General features: G+C 45.6%; 1 protein-coding gene across 2 annotated transcripts in view; it reads right to left on the bottom strand.

The window, feature by feature from the left end:
• Positions 1–19,919, bottom strand: part of UBQLN4 (ubiquilin 4) — a 105,392-nt gene that overhangs the window by 25,714 nt on the left and 59,759 nt on the right. Inside the window, exon 5 of one of the 2 annotated variants that reach the window (XM_086947649.1) lies at positions 758–928. In XM_086947649.1, the coding sequence (XP_086803775.1) occupies positions 758–928 (171 nt within the window). The remainder of the gene's footprint in view (positions 1–757; positions 929–19,919) is intronic. The other variant, XM_086947650.1, reaches the window with a different exon arrangement.

The raw sequence follows: 19,919 nt of genomic DNA on the forward strand, positions 1-19,919 counted from the left end.
ATATGACCCATCTTCATAACTAAATCCTAACCAATAATGATATTCCTATATCTTTTGTCCGACGCTTGCCATTGTTCTGCATCATCTTGTTTTCTAGTATGCCACAGGTGAGCAGTGAACATCTGACAATAGTGCAGGAAGCTAATTTGCTAACCAATGAGATACTTTCACTTACCAGTGCTTTCCCATGTGTAGTGCGAAATAAGAACAGAAAAGACTGGGAATACGCAGATTCATCATAGTTTCCTAAGGTGGATGAGACTTAAATAACATCTAGTCTCATTGACCCCACTCTTATTCAATGTAAAAATAAACACCAAAAATAAAAAAAGGAAGTTTTTTCTTAGTTATCATGGTTTTTATAATATGCATGCATGCATGCAGGTGGGTCTGGTGGCTTAGTGGACTAATGCGTCCACTATTAGGCCACTGAAGGGGCCTGTGTTTGACCTCATGGTAACAGGTTTAAATCCCGGTGGATCCATTCAACCTTTCATCCATCTGAGGTGGGTAAAATGAGTACCATTTAGTTGGATAACAATGAACATCTGTTACTTAGTGTCAAGATACCCTTCTCAGTGAATGTGCGCTTTACAAATACACGTTATGTTTATGTTATGACCAGAGCAATTTTGTGTAACAACGAAGATCCAAAAAGAATATCTCCTATAGTAATAATTTTACCCGCCCACAAACAAAACCATCACAAAAATAGTACAAGAAAATTTGTAATCAATGAAGAGGCCAGTACACGTACTCTGCTTTGTACCTGTTCTCTCGCTGCGCTGAACATGGGCTCTTGAATGTCAGTATACATCCTGCGCAGAGCATTGTAGCCCCCAGGAATACTCTCAAGATTGCTGAGAGCTCGGTCCTGGTTTCTCATCATCTCTTGCATCATTGCTGGGTTGCGGGCCAGCTCCATCGTCTGGGGGAAAACCAAACAAAATGTGGATATGGTGTGCACTGATTAGACCCTCAATCAACAGTACCAAAAAGAGGCTTCACTCATTACGTGCCTTTAGGTGGCGAAGTGTGGGGAACACAAAGTTAATACTTGAACGTCATGCTGATGTAATTGGCAAAGGTGTTGCTTTGATTTCTTCTCAAAAAGAAGTACCATCAGTAAACAAGTGAAAATCTTAAATGTTCATGGCACTTATAACAAAACTCTGCAGTACTTTTAAGATGTGAAGTTTAAAGAGGTTTAAAGATCTGCACAAACACGTTCTGTAATCATAATTGACTAAACAGCCACAAAGACGTCAGATTTACTTCACTTCACATGACCTCTTAGCTGCTAAAGTAGGAGAAAAATATAGGTCACCTACCTGGAAGGCAGCAGCCACACTGCCAGTTCGAATATGCTATTTTAACTGCAACATATACAAGGAAAATATACTCATTTGTAACTAGTTTTTCATCAAGGACTATGGTCTGTTGATGAGCACTGAACAGATTCACTAATGTGTAGGATGCCAGAACACTTGAGGGAAAGCTTTGTTTCATGCTTCTGTTTTATTTTTAGGAAGATTGCCAACTGAAGTCGGTTAGATTTTTTTTTTAGGTTTTTTAAAATTAAGAATAAGCTGAAAAAATTGTCTGGAGGCAGCCTCAATTGGAAGGGGTGGATATTGTGGGGAAAGAGGGTGGGGCTACTACGAGAAGAATATTGCTTCGGTCAGATATGGGACGGTTCAGATAAGGCAATCAAAGGTGAGTAAACACTCCAAATAAACAGCCATCACATTGTTTCTTTGTGTTTAACATTAAAATATATATACAGCTGGTTTTCCCCATCTTGGAACCAAGGCATCAATGGTCTTGTAGCCACTCCATGCCAGACATTCTTTTTCTTCATGTGACAGATGTTCGGGCTGTACAACATCAAAATGTTTTTTCTGCATCAAACCCCCATCATGAGCCTCATGGAATGGTCCAATGTCAAACTGTTGAAATCGGTCATGGGGACTGTGGGAAAATGTGCAAGTAAGTACCCAATGAGGATCCATGCATTTCTCTTTGAATGTGGCAAATCCTTGTGTTTCAGGATTTGTGCAGAGGTGAAAGCAGCAAGGCACCAAAAGCAGACGATCTTCACCACTGGCTGTGTGGTGGTTCTCCTATAATCTAATACTCCTCTTTACAATAACTTTCCTTAGCTCTCCTTTTTCCCTTTTCTGTCTGAATTCTGGGCATAGTGCCATGAAACTGCCTGGTGTTCGTGCGCTCAACAAATACTTTTAACTTCAACTTCCTCTGTGAAGTGTCCTCCTGCGGACTGAGGAACAAGAACTTTTACTACCAGGTGCCTGTTGAAACCGATAAAATACAGACAAGTATGTTTATGGGCCAACGGAGAGAATGTGTGGACCAACTATATAATAATCTCACGGTTTCCACCTAAAAGGAGCCATAAGAATAGGACTGCTGGTTGTCTTTTGTCTTTCCACTTAACTCCTGGTTGGTGCATTAGCCTAGTAGGCAAAGGTTACAGAGTGGTAGATCTTTTTCTAGATTTACTGTTGCACAAGGAAGGAACAATAGGATTTTGTTTTTTTCTTCCAGCTTCTTACAAGATGCAGAATTATAGAGAGATTATACCTACAAGATGTTGGATGTGTTGAAATACAAAGTTAAAAAATCCATGCAAAAAATGCAGTTTCTAGTGTTCTGGGATGCTTTGTGTAGAGATCAGGAAATACGAGTGACAGTGAACTACCTTAGCCATGCCCTCTTGGGTAGCAGAGTCAGCCAGGGTATTTAAGTTAGAGGGAACTATTTTCCTTCAGAAAGGATGTTGCAGTTTTTTTCTCTATTAAAAAGAGATGTTCGTATTAAAAAAAACGGCTAACTCTGCAGTGTCAATTTTAAAGCTTCAACTTGGTATCTAAAAAATAAATAAATAGGCACTTTAGTAGGTGAGCTTAAGAATGTGCCAGCAGAGATAACAAAAACATCTTTCAGTGTTATGCAGTCACAAAACGTGGCAGAGTTCTTCAATGTTCATGAAAATCTGTGATGATCCTTAAGCAGCAGCCAGGAAACAACAAACAATACCTGGGTATGTGGTCTGTGCAGGTTCTTGATTTACGACAGATTTTGCAATTGGGAATTCAACACACACCCAGAGCAGGGGCCAAAACGGAATACAGGGTTAACTGAACGGTTTACCAAAGCAATGCTTGTTGCAAAGTAGGTTTAATTAGGAAACTTGGGAGAGCTTGCTTGACCACCGATTTAGCGAATAGGGGCAGTACATGGAGGTGAGTCTTGTGTGTCTAGACCAAACATCTCAGAAATGTGGTAATCACTGAGAAAAGTGTAAGTGTTAATTGTGATGGTCAGACAGATGCATAGACCATCTTGAGGGGAATCGGTGAGTGCATGCGGTTTAAAAGCGAACAAATGTCCGTGTGCAACTTTTAAAAGTGACCCATGCCTATGGTTACCCTCTCATCTAACCCAGAAGAACAGAGTAGAGAAGATTAGATGTACTGCTGTAACCAGTAGGAACTGCCCTGTTGGAATAGTATACGTAAAACTTGCTCAAACACCAAAGCTACTGCAATCCTAAAGTTATTTTAAGTACTTGGTGTACTTGCCAGGAGTTACTAATAGATGATGCAAAAAGTATCCATATGGTTTAGGGCTCACAAACTTCATAGCGGACCTAGCCATTGATTAGGGACTATTTATTCACAGAGAATATATCTCACTTCTGCTCACCATGCGGTTTGATTTCCTTAATATGGTCTAGTTGGATTGCTGCTAATGAAGAGCAATATGGAGACTGCAAAAGAGACTAGGTGATGTGTTTGCTCGACATTTGACCCACGTGCATCAATCATTATGAACAACAAATATGCAGGAATTTGATTTGGGTCGTAATCTGCGATAGTACAACCATGTGTGCAAATATGTCTCCCTCTTTATCCACTTGCACAGCCCTTTACACACCACATAGGTGCCTGGAACCCATTCTAGCTCTCTGTGCCATCCAAATGTACATATTAGTAAGTCTTCTACATGTGTTGCACTTTAGCCAGGAATACAAAACAGGGTCAGAGCAATTATAAATGATTTGAAGATAAATGTGGTTAATAAATTAGTGAGTTAAGAGTTTCCTTGACGTAGGCCTCTTACTCAATAAGGAAGTCAGGCTTGTTCTAGTGACTCACTAGTTTCTTGGCTTGCAGTAAAAGTAAGTAATAGTACCAATTAAAAGTTCTGCAACTGTATAGAGGGAGATCAGTCCGGTTAGGAGGAAGCATTTTGGAGGTATAAATATATTACATTAAATAAATATCAGATGTAGTAATCAAAACATACATCTACAAAATATTTGTATTCTGGTCTAAAAAACACAAGCATGTTTACTTTTTAAATGTACTTTCCCTTTGTCTAATTGTAGGTTAGCTCCCTCCTAGTGAGTAGGTGTCGAGTGAAAGTGTCCAACCCACATAGCTGGACTACTACAGGAGTAAACAGGCTTAGCTTAATTTAAGCAGACCACCTACTTAGATTGCAGATTATACATTATGGGGAGACAGGGTTCATATCAGGTCTGACGAGGTACAAAAACATCATCATGATTGGGGCAGGGAGGTGCTACCTCTAGAAGACACTGCAAGAGGCACAAAGCCAAAAATGTTATTTTATGGCAGACATATCCATTTGAGTAGTGATGGTGAATGTTAAGAAATTCCATCTTTCTTTCTTTACAGCATGAACTAGACCTGAAAGATTATAACTTTTTTTATTGATAACTTGTTCTGCCAAATTTTGTAGCTATCCTGGAATAATTTGGTAGAATGTGCAATAGAATTCTATGTCAGGACCCGGAGGGGAGGATTAGGTTATTTTTTCTCCTTTATTTCCAACCAGCGGCCTCACAACAATAAACTGTCATAGGACTTCATATCCCATGAAGCTTATAGAAAAGAACATTATGTCACAGTCCATTGTCTAATCAGGCCCCTCCTGGGATGATAACAGCCCATGATCTCTGCTTGACGTCCCCTTTCTTCGCTGCTAGCAGCCTCCTTCAGTTAAGTTCCTCTGCCCTCAGTCATCTTAGGCTGGGTGGTTCTGGGATCGTTATAATATACACTTTGCCTGTTTATCGTTGGGGCCTTCGTGCATGGATATGCAGAATTGTTTTTAAGCTGGGGTTTCGCTGTATTCTATTTCCTGAAGTTACAGATGTGAGGGTTATTATGGTTTGTTGGGAGCTTCCGCTTCGTGTCGTATTTGTGGCTTCTTTGCAGCGTACGCGCGTTTCTTTTTTTTGGGAGCTTTCGCTCCTCAGAGCGGACGCGGGAACCTTTTTCCCGCACCTATGCGGCCTGTAGACATTTGGGTGCCTGGCGGGCGTGCGCAGTGGTCCACCGGCCACGGGAGGGCACGCCTCCCTGCGCTAGTACAGGTGCTCTGCTTTCCTCAGGGGGACGCAGGCGGAGGTCGCGTTAGTCAGCGGCCTTCGTCGAGCGCCTCCGCCCGAGTCTGTGCGGTCCTGCGTCTGTCGGGGGATTCCCTGGAGAGCTGAACACACCCAGGGGGTAAGATTACTTGATTTTATGTGCCAAGCAGCATGCTTGCCTCCATCTGTGATTTCTCAGGCCTGTGCTTATTTTAAGGGCGTTTTAGTGCTTCTCACTGTTTGTTGCCTAGTTTTAAAGCCTTCTAAGTGGGCCTGGTCCATTGTGCTTTCCCAAAAACTGTGTAGTCCCTGCACATTTTATCTGGGCCTCCCCCATTTACATAGCTCTCTTACCTGGTGGTTGGCCACCCTCATACTTACCCTATTTATCGGACACCTTCTCCTGATCATCAGCTGCTCCTGGTTAGCATCATGGAGGAGTTTGAAGATTACTAGGAGTAGGAGGAGGAAGAAGAAACCCAATATTTCCCGCTCACTGATGACTTCTGTGATGCGGTTGATGCCTCCATCGTCAGGGCGGTCTCAGAGGCTCCTTTGGAGAAGAGGTCGATCGGCCTGGCGCAGAGGTGCCTTCAACCCCTCCCTGCGAGCGAAGACACTCCGGGGACTTGGGGCTCCCAACCTCCAGACTCTAGCTCCGCTGTCCCACCTGAGAAACCACGTAAGCGCCCCCGCGCAGAAGGGGTAGATTTGGAAGCCTTCAATAGACTAAAGGAGGTGTTTTTGGACACCAAAACAGCTCCAGGCCATATGATTCTTCAGCTTCAGATCCTCCGCCTGCAGAAGCCCCGGTGCCCGTGGCTTCTCCGCCCCCTTCTGAGGACTCCCAGGGCCCTTCAGACGGGGATTCTGACCAGAGAAGATCTTGGCACCCCTCTCCAAGATCCGCGGACCTGCCTCAGGCCCTAGCTCCTCGGAGCGATTCTCAATCTGACCTCCTTGATCCGGGGGATTTGCTACATCCCTACTCCGCGGAGTGGATGCCCTCAGAAGAAGTAGCCAAGTATGTGGCGAGTCGTTTGCAAAAGCCCCTGGATCAAGATGTCCGCTCCCGCCTCAGGGCGGAATGCCCTTGCCTGTTTCTCGAAGGAAAGGTTGCCTTAACACCCGAGATAGATGCAAAGATGGCGACCTTCCTCACCAAATACACCAAGGACCCGAAGAAGGGTATTGAACGGTTATTGGATATCACAGCCCTTTGGTGAAGATTTTTGATCTGGCTGAGGACGCAAAGGCGTCAGAGACCCTGATTTCACCAGATGTCCTTTCTAGTTGGGCCCGAAGGGCAATTATTTCTCTCGTGAATGCGAACTGTGCCATCTCGACGGAGAGACGCAGACCGCTCCTCATCAAACTGGACCAGAAACTAGGCCAACTGGCCACATCAGAGGCAGGTCAGGTGGCTCAGGGTGGCCTTTTCAGGGACCAGTTTGTGAAAGAACTGAGAAAGTTTGTTTCAACGCTCAATACCCTAGACAAGGCGCAGTCCACCGGCGAGTGCATTTTTAACGCACACCTTTTCTGCAGGCCTGGTCGTGGCAGGGGGTGCTCAGCTGGCCGGTTCACCCAGACAGCCTCCGGCAGAGGTCAGCAGTCACTGAGAGGACAATACCAGGACTCCTCGCTCTTCAGTGGTTTCTATCCCTCCAGAGGTCGTTCCCGTCGCAGAGGCCAACGTAACAGAGCAAGAGGTGGAGGGGCCTCTCCCGCTCACGGTGAGTTCACTAATAATCTCATGTCATTGCTTGGGGGGCAGGTTGTCTTTTTCCTCAACAATTGGCGGGAGAGAGGGTGGGGCTACTACGAGAAGAATATTGCTTCTGGGGATTCACCTCCTTCGAGACCTGTTGCTTCCCAACGACTGGATGGTCCGTTTGGACCTCAAGGACGCCTATCTGACCATTCCGATTCTTTCTTCCCCACCGTCTATTCATACAATTCCATTGGCGGGCCAAATTTTTGAGGTCACCTCTCTTCTCTTTGGCCGGTCGTCCGCACCCTGGTGTTTCACCAAGGTCCTGCACCTGGTAGTGGTCTTTGAGAGCGCAGGGGATCAGGATGAGTCTACCTAGACTACATGCTCTTTATGCATCAGTGCCCCCACACACTGTCACACCAGCTTCGATCAGCGGTACTTCTCCTACAATCCTTGTGGTTTGTCATGAACCAGTCGAAGTCTTGTCTCCTCCCCTCCGGCTCAATTACGTTCCTGGGTTTTGTGATCAACTGAGTGGAAGCAACTCTGAGCCTCCCTTCCAGGAAGATCCGCCACAAGATTCAGTAGCTTGCTCGCAAGTACCAAACTTCTCTGCGGAGTATCGCCAGGGTGGTCGGATTGTTGTCCACCTTGATTCAGGCCATCTTCGGGTCCTCTACTCTTTCGGGCCCTTCAGAGACTCAAGGCTTTCCACTTGCGCAGGGGTCTGTCCTATTCCCAGGGAGTTCGCCTCTCCGAGGAGGTCAGAGAGTGGTGGCTCTTTCACTTGGAGGTATGAAACGGACAGGCCATCTTCGGCACCCTACCGGACATGGTGATCGAGTCCAATGCCAGCAGTACGGGCCAGGATACCCGGTTATGGAGACTTCACCACAGGAGGAGGTTGGTCCGCCGCGGAGCGTTCCCTCCACATCAACTGCTTGGAGCTCATGGCGGGCTTGTTCGCAGTTGGACCAGGGTCAGAGCCCATTCCTGCATCCCCCTAAAGACGGACAATGTGGCGGCAGTGCGCTACATCAATCACCTGGGCGAGACACGCTCCAAAGCCCTGGCAAATTTAGCCAAGGACGTTTGGGAATACTGTCCCACCAGGTGTCGGTGATAGTGGAGCATCTGCCAGGAGCAGCCAATCCGGTGGCAGATTGGCAATCCAAACACCTTCGGGACTCAAGTCTGTGGCAACTGTTTCTGCCGGTGTTCCAGGTCATACAGGAACAGTGGGGGCCCTTCTCGGTCGACCTTTTTGCGTCTCTCCCGATCACCAGCTGTTAGAAATGGGATCTCTGGTTGGCTAAGGCTTAGGCTTGCGCCAAAGCCAGGCACAGGCCACCACTCTAGTCAGGGTAAGGGAGTTACACGCCAACGATAACCCCTGCTCACCCCTTTGGTAGTTTGGCACAAGCAGTCAGGCTTATCCCGGAGGCAATGTGTTAAGCATTTGCGCAACACACACACAGCTACAACACACTAGTCACACCACAAAAGGAACTCAACACAAGGTTATAGCTAAAAATTGCCTTTGTATTATAATAAACACATTAGATCATAATCACACAATGTACACTGTGCCAACTGTAACCAGGCAGTATTTACAGGGGATTATATACAATGAATCAATTCTTTCTTTATTCGGATATTGAACATGAATATCCATAAAAGCACAATATAAAATACAAATATATACAATCATGTGATAGTAAAACCCAATCAGTTAATAAAAACCACACGTATATATACACAGTCCTCATTGTCATTCTGCTGTTATATTACACAGTGTTAAGAATTGATTTACGAAATATAAAAACATTTTTTTAAAAGGCAGAAACTAAAGCAACAGTTAAGACACTGTCTAATTTCTGGATAGCTAAAAAAGCTGGGCGACACAGATTAAAACCCATTATCCTTAATAGCGGCATGATCCATCTTTTCCTCTGGGCAACATAATATTTACAAAATAGCAAAATGTGCATATCCGATTGTGTTGACAATTCATCACAAGGACATTTATTTAGGTCCTTGGTCCAATCGTTCATTTTGGGATAGCTAAAAAATCTGAATAAAATATTCAATCTAAAACTACAACTCCTCCGTGGTCCACACTCTGTGCCACAATAAAACTGGCCTCCTCTATATAGGGTTGTCCCAGCTCCGTGGCAATTATAGGTGGGCACACTCTCTGGGACTGTTAAAAATGTCTCAAATAGGAGTTTTCTGCTAGTTGCAGTGGTTTGGCATTAGCATAACCCCATATACCCGCACCATATGTTGCTATTGCAATACTAGTGGCTCTATATATAGTTAAAAGTTCCCTAATCGGTCTTTTGCCAATTTTTCTTGCAAAATTTTGTACAGCCATAACAGATTTACAAAACAACAATTTCCGTGTGTTAATTGTTGTATTCCATTGGCCAGTTTGAACGAACAATATGCCCAAATAAGGGAAAGTTTGGGTAAATTCAAGGGATAGTTTATAAACATGGTTTTCCTATTCTTTAACGCCCCTGGTCCGCAATTCATACAGTAAGTCTTTGAAGCATTTACCCACAGATCTAAATTAGCCATATAATTTGAAAAAGATGTAATCATCTGCTGCATGGACAACGGGGTTGGGGCCCTCAGAACCGCGTTGTCTGCGTATAGTAGCGCAGGGATCGATCTTTTGCCTAATAACGGTATGTCCCTGCACTCCCTAAGTAGTACCACTTCCAGTTCATTGATATAAATTGTGAATAGGAAGGGGGCGAGTACGCACCCTTGCCGAACTCCTCTGGCAATTTTAAACCTTGTTGTACATTCCCCATTCCTTCCATATCTTACATGTGGCATGTGCTCCCATGTATAACTCTCAGGAAGTTAATTATATTCACGTCCACATCAAGTTTCTCTAGAATCAGCCACAATTTACTATGGGTTACGCAGTCTAATGCCGACGACAAGTCGACGAATGTTAAATATATGCGGTTTTTCCTTGCACTTACATATTTGTCTAAAAAGATGTGCAAGTTAAGGCCCTGCTCTATAGTGCATAGAGGTTTCCTGAAGCCATATTGGAGGGCACTTATTATAGAGTGGTCCTCGGCCCAAACCTTTAATATGTTCAGGATTACCCGCCCAAAGATCTTAATGGAAGAGTCTAGCAGGGATATGGGGCGGTAACGAGCACAGCTAAATCGGTCTCCCTTTTTAAACATAGGTATTATGATTGACTCATACCAAGAGGGTAATAATCCATTTGAACAGGGTGCATTAAAAAGTTTAGTGAGGATTGGTCCCCATAAGGTCATATTATGTTTATATAGGTCAACGGGAACCCCGTCAGACTGGCCTTAATGCCTGCCATGACCTCATTCAGTGTTATGTTTAGATCTATGTTGTTACTTTTTGAGGTCGCCTCGTCCTGTACATCGATTTGTTGAGACTGTTCCACGAGACCCACCATACTATACAAACTTTCATAGTGTTTCACCCATTCTGTACCCATTATAGCTATCTCTATTCTAGCTTTGCCTTGGTCTTCAAAAAAAGGGGGGCATTGACTGCCTTCCAAAATGCTGCTACGTCCTCGCTCTGGGATGCCTCGCACAAAGATTCCCAGGCCTCCCTTTTTATGGTTTCCTTCCTTTGTTTCTGTACAATTTTATATGCCTTGCGACATTCCTTAATTAGATCACAGTCGCGAGGAGAATCTTTAAGGGCTTGTTTTAGATTGGTGTGAGCCTTTGTACAAAGTGTGTCAAACCATCTGGGGTCCTGTGCTTTTAAATTTTTCTTATTAACCCATAAACTATTTTTAATCTCCAAATTTATGGTTAAGAAATGATTAATAACTGGATCCGAGGTATTAATATCGAGGCACATATCAAAGCTGGGTTTGCATTGCCTAATAAGTTTTCGTAGGAAGTTTTCCGGGACTTATTTGGTCCATTTCAAGGCGTATCCATTTTGGCGCTGTAAAGCTATGTCCTCTACTACATCCCCATTTAAGTTACCTTTATCATAAATGTGATCAGGATTTATAACTTCTAAACTTAGTGGGAAATGATCACTCAGTGCTGTGTCTAAGGTTTTAAAATTAGTCACTTCATTACCGTGTCTAGACGAAATCAGAATAAATGGCTCGTGGACTGGGCGTTTGGCCCAGGCCACGAGCAAATTCTCAAAGGCCATTAACTCAATCTTAAGTATCCCCAGACCAAAGAGAGCAGGTGTCACCAAAGCAATTGTTAAAATCTTTAAATTGCAATGTGTGCCAGTAGCAACTTATGGGGCATAAGTATGGGGTATTGGAAACAGTAGCCATATACAGCAGGAGGAAAATCGGTTCTGCAGGAAATTATTAAGCATGCCAATTTCTACCTCCAATTATATAGTGCATACCGAACTAAATTTACATTTTGTGTCAGATTTTACTAGTTCCCGACCAGTGCTATTTTGGCACTCGGTATGGAGTAATAATTTGGCAACTCTGACACAAGATATAATAACTGATTGCCTAAGTTGTGATAGGGGGATGGAGATCCCATGGCTTTCTTATGTTCACAACAGTTTGTGCAAAATAGGGAAAGATACTATATTCACCAATCCTAGTAATGTTAACTTGGTAAAGAAAACTGAACTGAAAGAAGCACTATATGCACTTTATTCAATGAATAGACTTAGGACAGAATCTGGAAAAACTACTGTTGCTAGGTATCTGAATATGGAATTACCTAGATATCACTTATCCCTGTATTTAATCCTACCAATGACTCAATGGGAAAGAAGCCTCCTGTTTCGATTAAGGGTTGGCTCCGTTAGATATCTGTTAAACTTTCTCCATGGTCATCATTCAAGCTCAGATAAAATAAGTTGCCCCTGCAATGGGCTAAGTACTCAAAATGACTTGCATTTTTTCTTTTCCTGAAATTTTTATTTGAAATACACCAAATAGCTTTTAATTCCATTTTTTAAAAACACAGACCAATTACCCTGGATCAATCTTACCAGTTACTTGCACTAGACAATGAGGAGATAATTTGTCGCACTTGCACTTTTTTTAAAATTGCAGTTTGCTCCCGAAAAATGATGGAAAATGTTTAAATCTGAATCATTGTTGCTGATTGTAAATATTATCAATTGTTATTTATTTCCTATGGATTATATAACTGTATATGTGCTTTTATGAATTACTGTAAATCGAATAAAGATTTTTGAATTGAATTGAACAGAATAAAATCAATTATAGAGAATGATCCTCTCCCATTAAATGTAGGGCGAAAATGAACCTCGGGTTGACATGCTTTGTTTGCGAAGCACATATCGTTTGAGAACAAGGTTTCATTTAGCAAATTTCCACAGCTAGTATGGTCAAAGTGTGATAAACATGTTTCCCTGTCCAGAAGAGTACAACATGCCCCTTGTTCTTGTTCTACATAATAAGCAGTTAAAGTCCCCTCCCCAGACTGTAAGGACTTCCTTATTTTTCCAGCACATCATATGTTTGAGGTCTGTAGAGAAGTGTTCATCACGGCCTCCAGAACCTCAGCTGGTACGTTAATATAGAAGTTTACAATCAATAGGCACTTCTTCTTACTACTGTGTATCTGTACCATTTGATAGTATTTATTGGCGACAGGAGCTTCTATTTTATCACATATCAGGAGGTTTGATATATAGGTACATAGACCTCCTTTAGCTCTGCCCGAAGCGGAGTCTAAAGCCGGGGAGAAAAAGGTTTTATACCCATTAAGGTGGTAAGCCTCCTTTGCCCAGGTTTCCTGCAGATTAACTATATCAAATTAATTTGCCAGTTTCATCCAAGTTACATCAGTCTGCTTAGATTTTATGCCTGCAATGTTCCAAAACATTATTGACCAAGTTCCATTCTTTAACTTTTTCTTCTTTGGGACAACACTTTTTGGAACATGGCTTGCAGTATTCAGTTTTTCTATTAGTCCATTCTGACTCGTCGTACGATCCCCTGAAGTTAACTGCCCACCTGGGTTATGAGCCCCCCATCCAGAGTAATTAATGTAATAGATGGGCATGGGTCTAATTCATCATTTGTCTTGATTACTGATTTACTACACATGGGGGAAAAAAAAAAGGAGCACTCAAAGTGGAGATTTCCTGGCACCGTCAATCTACTCCTTCAAGGCCCTCTTGTGCACAAAAGATGTCAAAGCGGTTGGAGGTAGGGATGTTAAAGTAATTGTTATGCAAGTCCCTACGAATCCCTCCCTGCATGCCCACTGGGTAAATATTGTGTCGGACTGGGGGCGGTGGGGGATAAAAATACCTCAGGTCTACGGTTTGTATTCCACTATCAAAGCTACAGATCTATTTTACCACCAGTCTGTCCCTGAAGTTCACTAGAACACAGTCCCCTTGATTTTCCTTCAGTTTGTGTCCCACCCAGCTTATTCTGCGAACATGCAGAATTTCAACGTGCAGAACAGGCGGAATAGGTCTATGCCTATTCAACCAATGATTGACTTTATTCTTCAATTTTGAGTAACTTTCTAGTTTACCCTCTTCCAGTTCTGGGACCTCCATTAAAACAGTGTAGGGGAACGATTCTGGCAGCAAGTCAATACGTGGGTGTTTATTCAATCGTTTAACTTTGTCAAATGGACCCTTGCCTACGCCCTCCTCTGCCCCTGGTTCTCGTGCCTTCCCTTGGTTCCCATTATTTCCTAATCCCTTTGTCTGTGCGCCTTTCTCTATACCCTGCCTCTCCTCCCCTTGTGTACCTAGGGACCCATTTGCTGAGCAGGTACTCCTTGGATCGATTCTATTGGCTGATTGCATTAAAGAATGAGCCTTGCTTATGCAGGGCGCTGGGAATGTTTTCTTTGTGTTACCCAAAATGTTAGCTGAACTCATTGTACTTAGAGCCAATATTGGTTCAGAATGCCTCTTCAACATCTCATTATTGGCCTGCGTTGATTCTTCTAGTTTTAGAAGTCTCTCACCAATAGCTTTTATCCTTTTATGAGGGGCAGCATGAGTGATTTGACCAGGTGTTCCATTTTAAGCAAGAAACCCTCTGTATTTTCCATTATATCCTTCTCATGGGCTACATACCCTAGCGGGATAGTGTCGGAATTTTTTGGTTTATAGATGGCTATGGGCGATGTTTGTTCTAATATACATGAGGTCTGCTCCGCTATACTAACCCTCCTAGGAACTTTTTGTTTAGTTCCTATTTTCCCATCTTTTATTGTCGCTGTTTTTACTCTAGGTTTTCTATTTATTTCCGGGGTTTTAACAGCAATAGCTTTGTCTGCTTGATATTTTTTATTACTGTTAGTGGATCTAGTCATAGGGAGTAGTATATTTCCGCTAATTGCGCTAACCCCATTTAACTCGCTGGACTCAAGCTCTTCATCACAGTCACTGCGTAATAGATGAATTTATCGTAACAGAAGGGGAACCTTCGTCACTAGGTGCCAAGTTATTTTACCCCATCATTCGCTCTTACTTGCTGAGGTGTAACTGAAGTTGCTATCACCCCCATAGATGACAGTCTCAAATACAGTGGTTCTAATGAGACGTCTCTCAGTCAGGGCAATTTTGTGTTCAAGAACATTGGCTGCTCTTATAATGAAGTTATCCAGCGTTCCCGTGACACTCCCCCCGACCCCACCCTTTCTCCCAATTCCATTTCGGGTAGTCATGAGCTCCCACCGTTATATATGGCCACTTGAAGCAAAGAGTCACAAATATGCTTAGTTATTTTGATGTTAGTAGAGTGGCCCAGCACAGCCTCGTTCTGCCGCAGACGGCCCGGGCTTAGCCCGACGCTGGCTGCGCGCGTCCTGCGACGCGGGGGCTCTCGATGATTTTTATGCGCCTCTGGGCGCGTAGCAGGCGTGTGCGGCATCCTGGGGATGCTGGGAAGGGTAGTTCCCCCCCTCACAGCGGCCGCGCCGAGATTTAGAAAGGCGGCGGCGGGGGGAGGCTAGCGGCAGGGACGCGGTGCGAAGCAGCAACAGCAGGGACAAAAATGCCACCAGGAACCTCCACAGGAGTGCAGAGGTGCAAATAAGTTCAAAATGCCCAGTAGAGTTAGAGCCCCCATTATATACACCTGACAGGGCCAATTGGGCCACTGTCAGAACCATCACAAAGTGAAATTAGCAAATGTAGAACATTACCTAACTGTAGCACAAATTATAGATGTAGAATACAACCATTAATTGTAGCACAAAGAGTAACGGTAGAGCACAACCAGTAACTACTGGCGCAATCATGACCTCAGCATTATCACATTAGGCATAAACACAGTAGGAGAACCTTATGCCCCACCCTCAAGCGTCCATCATGTAGGAATCATGAGGCATAAAACAGATTAGGGCAGTGCTTCCCAAACTTTTTGAACCTGTGGCTCCCCACTGTTACTTTTTGGGGAGGGTGGGAGGTATGCAAGCCCGGCCTCAGGAGTACTTGCATTTTTCTCCCTGAAAATAATTGGGATGAAGCTCTTGAAGGTTTTATAATCCTATACGCAGGGTGTTTCGTATTACTAAGTCGGCACCTCTAATAAAATATTCGTAGTTACACTACTTTGCCTGTGCCTTTTTTAGAGTACCCTCTCAAACTTTTTTTATCCCACTTACAGTGCTAGATAGCACTCCAATGCATGTAGGCTCCATTGGCAAAGTGTTTCTGCGCCTTAAGAATATTTTCATGCACTTCCATTTCTACACATGTCTTAAGTGCCAAAACAACTGTCTCAGCAGGGTGACTCACGACTTTTTAAACCACATACAGCTTTATTTTTGCTGTCTCCTCCCTAAAATTGCCTCCAAATCAATGCAAGTAAAATAAATTCCTCCGATATATTTTTTTAAACGTCCCTCTTTCTTGCTTCCAAATATTGCCATTATGTCGTATATGGTGTTTTACTTCTCAGTGCTCAGAGAGAGCAGGCCTGTGTTTAATTAACACAACAACTGTACTTTCCTGATAACTTGCAATGGTGTAAAATGCACTTGGAAAAAAAACGAAACTATTAACGAGTCTAACAAAAGAAATCAGGCATCTTCTGCTTACTTTCGGAGTGTTGGAACGTGGGGAGCCAGTGTAATAAGGAGTTCATCTCCCTCAACATGCCATCAATTAAGCACTACGTTTACAGCTTTAGTCACTTACTAGCAGCCCGCCCCGACGTTGTCTGGGGGCAATGAGGCTTCAGGGCCAACCGCCCGCCAAGCCCCCACCCGCCCCGGCCCCCGCCCGCCCCGACATTGTCCGTGTCCTGGAGCCACCTCCCGCCTGGCCCCCTCCCGCCCCGACATTTTACGTGTCCCTTTCCCTTACCAGAGCCGCCGCTCCTCCCCGCACTCCTGACTTCACCGCCGCTCGTCACCGCTTCTCCCCGCCTGTCCACTGCTCTTCTCTGCTCCTCCCCGCCTGTCCGCCGCTCCTCCCCGCGCTCATGTCCACCGCTCCTCGTCGTCATCACGCACGTTGCGGCCAGCACTACGTCGCAGCCAGCGCTACGTCGTGGCCGGCGCTACTTCCAGGGGACTACTTTTTTTTTTTTAAGTTACATTTTTAATTTTACATTTAATTTTTATTTTATATAACCTATGTCCATCTGCACACCCTGACATTTTCAACGATGTATCGGGTGTGTGGATTGGCGCTGTGGTTCCCGAGTTTACCTGGCTCAAAGGTTTGTGTTCTCTCTTTATAATAGTAGTATAGATAAATCAGACATCATGCATTTAAGTCTAATTGGTTTAAATGGCGCCAACAGACACTTCAACATTAAATGCATTAAAATGCTTGGTGCGAGGCTCCCCTGGCTAGGTTTGATGGCTCCCCAGGGAGCCACGGTGCACAGTTTGGGAACCACTGGATTAGGGGAACGCATTGCGCAATAGGCATTATCATAAATACATTAGGCAGTACCCAGCATAACACAGTGTGCCCCAAGCGGGGGTGCAACACACTGAACTGGACCTGGGCCAACTGGCCTTTTCTTTGGGCTCAAATGCCCTTTGTCCCGCACTGTCAGGGCTTGGCAATGCCAATGCAGCAGTCTCCCAAAATATGCGCAAAGGGTCAGGCCTAAAAATAGCAGCTGTCCACTACTCACTGGGCAGCTGTGCAGGCAGAAATGTGGGCACTCAATGTAAGAATGGCGCTGGGCTCGGGGGCCATGCTCTGGGTCTCACTGGGGCTTCTCGGAAATAATACTGCCCCAAAACGTTGCAGTTGCCCGCAACAGAGGAGATAGGGGGCTGGCACTGCGGTGCCTCCTGAACCCCCCTCCTGGGGCTCCAACACCAAAAGATGCCCCACGTTGCAGCGGCCCGCCACTGTGGCTCCTCCGGGAAGTCACAGGGAGAACAGGCATAACTGTGCCTGGGAGCCCCACTCAGGGGACTCTTGAAAACAAATGCCCCCCAACCTTGGAGTGGTCCGCTGCCCTGCGGGACTGCTCAAGAAGAACAAGGACCGGCCATGGGGGGCAACGTCCCACTCACCTAGGACTATCTCTCGGTCTCCTCTCTCCGGGCGTCTTCAGCGCCGCCGGTCTCCTTTGCTCTGCCCTGTGGCAGGCCTGGGTCTCCTCTTCCTGGCGGCGGACATGCAGCATGCAACGCTCCGACTTTTCTGGGACTGCGGGGCTCTCTCCTGACTCACGAGAGCCCTGCTCAAGCCTCCACCACTTCCGGTATGGTCTCCGTGTCAGCCGGGACTTCCAAACAACCCGCGAGGTGCTGCACTGCTTCCCCACCAAGGGGAAGCGGAACTGGAACCTAACAGGCCCCGCCCACAGTCAGGCGGCACAGGTCTGACTGCCTGGCTTGGTGGCGTCCTCCTTTGCCGCTCGGTGCTGCGGCGGCGATCGGTGCTGCGGCGGTGATTTTTTTTTTTGTTTGGCGGCAATTGTGGGGTGAGCACCCGCTAGGTATATAAAGTACCGCTGAATAAAATGGCACAGATGCGGGGTGGGCACCCGATCGGTTCCGGAGCAAACACACAGGGTGGGCACCTGCTTTCAAGATTTTGCAAATGCTGTGGAATCCCTAAGCTCGGGATTCCCTGCCCGCAATGTGCAACTCCGAGCTGCAAAACCCCAGCGCTCCTCGGGGTAGCAAAGGGCTTATTATAAATTAAAAATAAAAGCGCTCTTCAAAATAAACGCAAAGTTCAGGGGGCACAAGGCTGGGCTCAGGCAGGCCAGCACACAGGGCCCTCAGCAGGGAGGCAGTCCCTTGTGGCGGTTCCTCCTGGAGCCCAGCAGCAACCCCCCCCAGCGTCAGGACCAGCACCCAAAAGCACCAACAGAACACTTTCATGGGGTAACAGGACCTATATTTATACTTCATTTCTCTAGGTGTTACAGCACAGGGTTTAGGGATACTAGGAGCTTTGGAGCACTTTGTTTTGCTCAGCTCCTCTCTCCTGTGTTAGATGGGGGCACAGGGATCCAACACCACAGGGGGGGTAGCAAGCATTGTGGAGGGAAGGTACAGCCCTATTCAGGTTCAAGGTGCAACTATTCGATCCCATCTACACGCAGATCTCCCTATTCTCCACTGAGGAGACTCATCCTGGCTCCGGGAGCCACCCACACCATCCAGCACCAGTCAATCATAAGCCAGACATGCAATTCACATCAGGCAGGCAGACACCACACACAGAAATGCCAACTTCTAAAAGTGGCATTTCTCAATGAGTCACCATATATCTGCGCACACCATTGCACAGCATTTATTCTCACGAGTTCATACATACTAAACTCGCCCCTGCACTCCTCTCATACCAGGAATGACCAGGGAACCGCATAGCTCCCATGCATTCCTATGGGAGGGCAGGCCAATCTCACCACACGCACTCAGTGCGTCTGCACTTTACACTGGGCCACAATGCTGAAGTGCGCAGAGGCCAAAAACTATTAATATCAGGTCACAGAAAAGGCAAAAAGTTTAGGGGTGAACCTGCCAAAAAGGGCCAAGTGTAACACCAGCTTCCCAGGTACTTCAGCTGGAGACCGGACCCTGGGGCGGTTGCCACCGATGCATTCCTTCAAGATTGGTCACAGGAGAGAGGTTATGCCTTTCCCCCATTCGCCATGTTAATGTGATTGATGGCGCAGGTCTGACGACAGTCGAGGATCTGGTGGTGATCACCCCGGTCTGGAGAGCGCAAGCCTGGTTTCCAGTTCGGATTGAACTTTCCTTGGCTTCTCAAATCAGTCTACACCAGCTCCCTCATCTCCTACTTGAACCATCGGGCAACCATCATCCTTGATAGCGAACAAGTCGATATCCTTGATGGCATGGCGGATTACAGGGCTCAATGGCAGGTCCCGGGACTATCGAGCCACGCTGCGGAGCTCCTCTCCAGAGCATGGGCGGACGGTACGGTCAAGGGCTACAGGTCAGTCTGGTCTCGATGGATGGTTTGGTGTCTGCAGCGGAGTCTGGATCCCGTGGGGGCTGATGTTGTTCACATCTTGAATTTTCTAACCTCTTTGGCTTCGAAAGGGTTGGCTTATAGAACGATTAACACCTTCCGTTCTGCGATTTCAGCAGGGCACTCGTGGTGGCAGATCATCCAGAAGGAGCTCATCCACTTGTGCGGAAGCTTCTCCGGGGTATTAGTCTTTCTCTTCCTCCTGAACCACGATATTCAGTTCTCAGGGATGTGAAAAAGGTCTTGAACTTGCTGTCGCAGTGGCCCAATAACAAATACTGGACGTGGAAGCAGCTTACGTCGAAGCTGGCGATGTTGCTATGTTTGGTGTCCTGTAGACGG

The sequence above is a fragment of the Lissotriton vulgaris genome, chromosome 12, assembly GCF_964263255.1.
Source record: "Lissotriton vulgaris chromosome 12, aLisVul1.2, whole genome shotgun sequence".
Lineage (NCBI taxonomy): Eukaryota > Metazoa > Chordata > Amphibia > Caudata > Salamandridae > Lissotriton > Lissotriton vulgaris.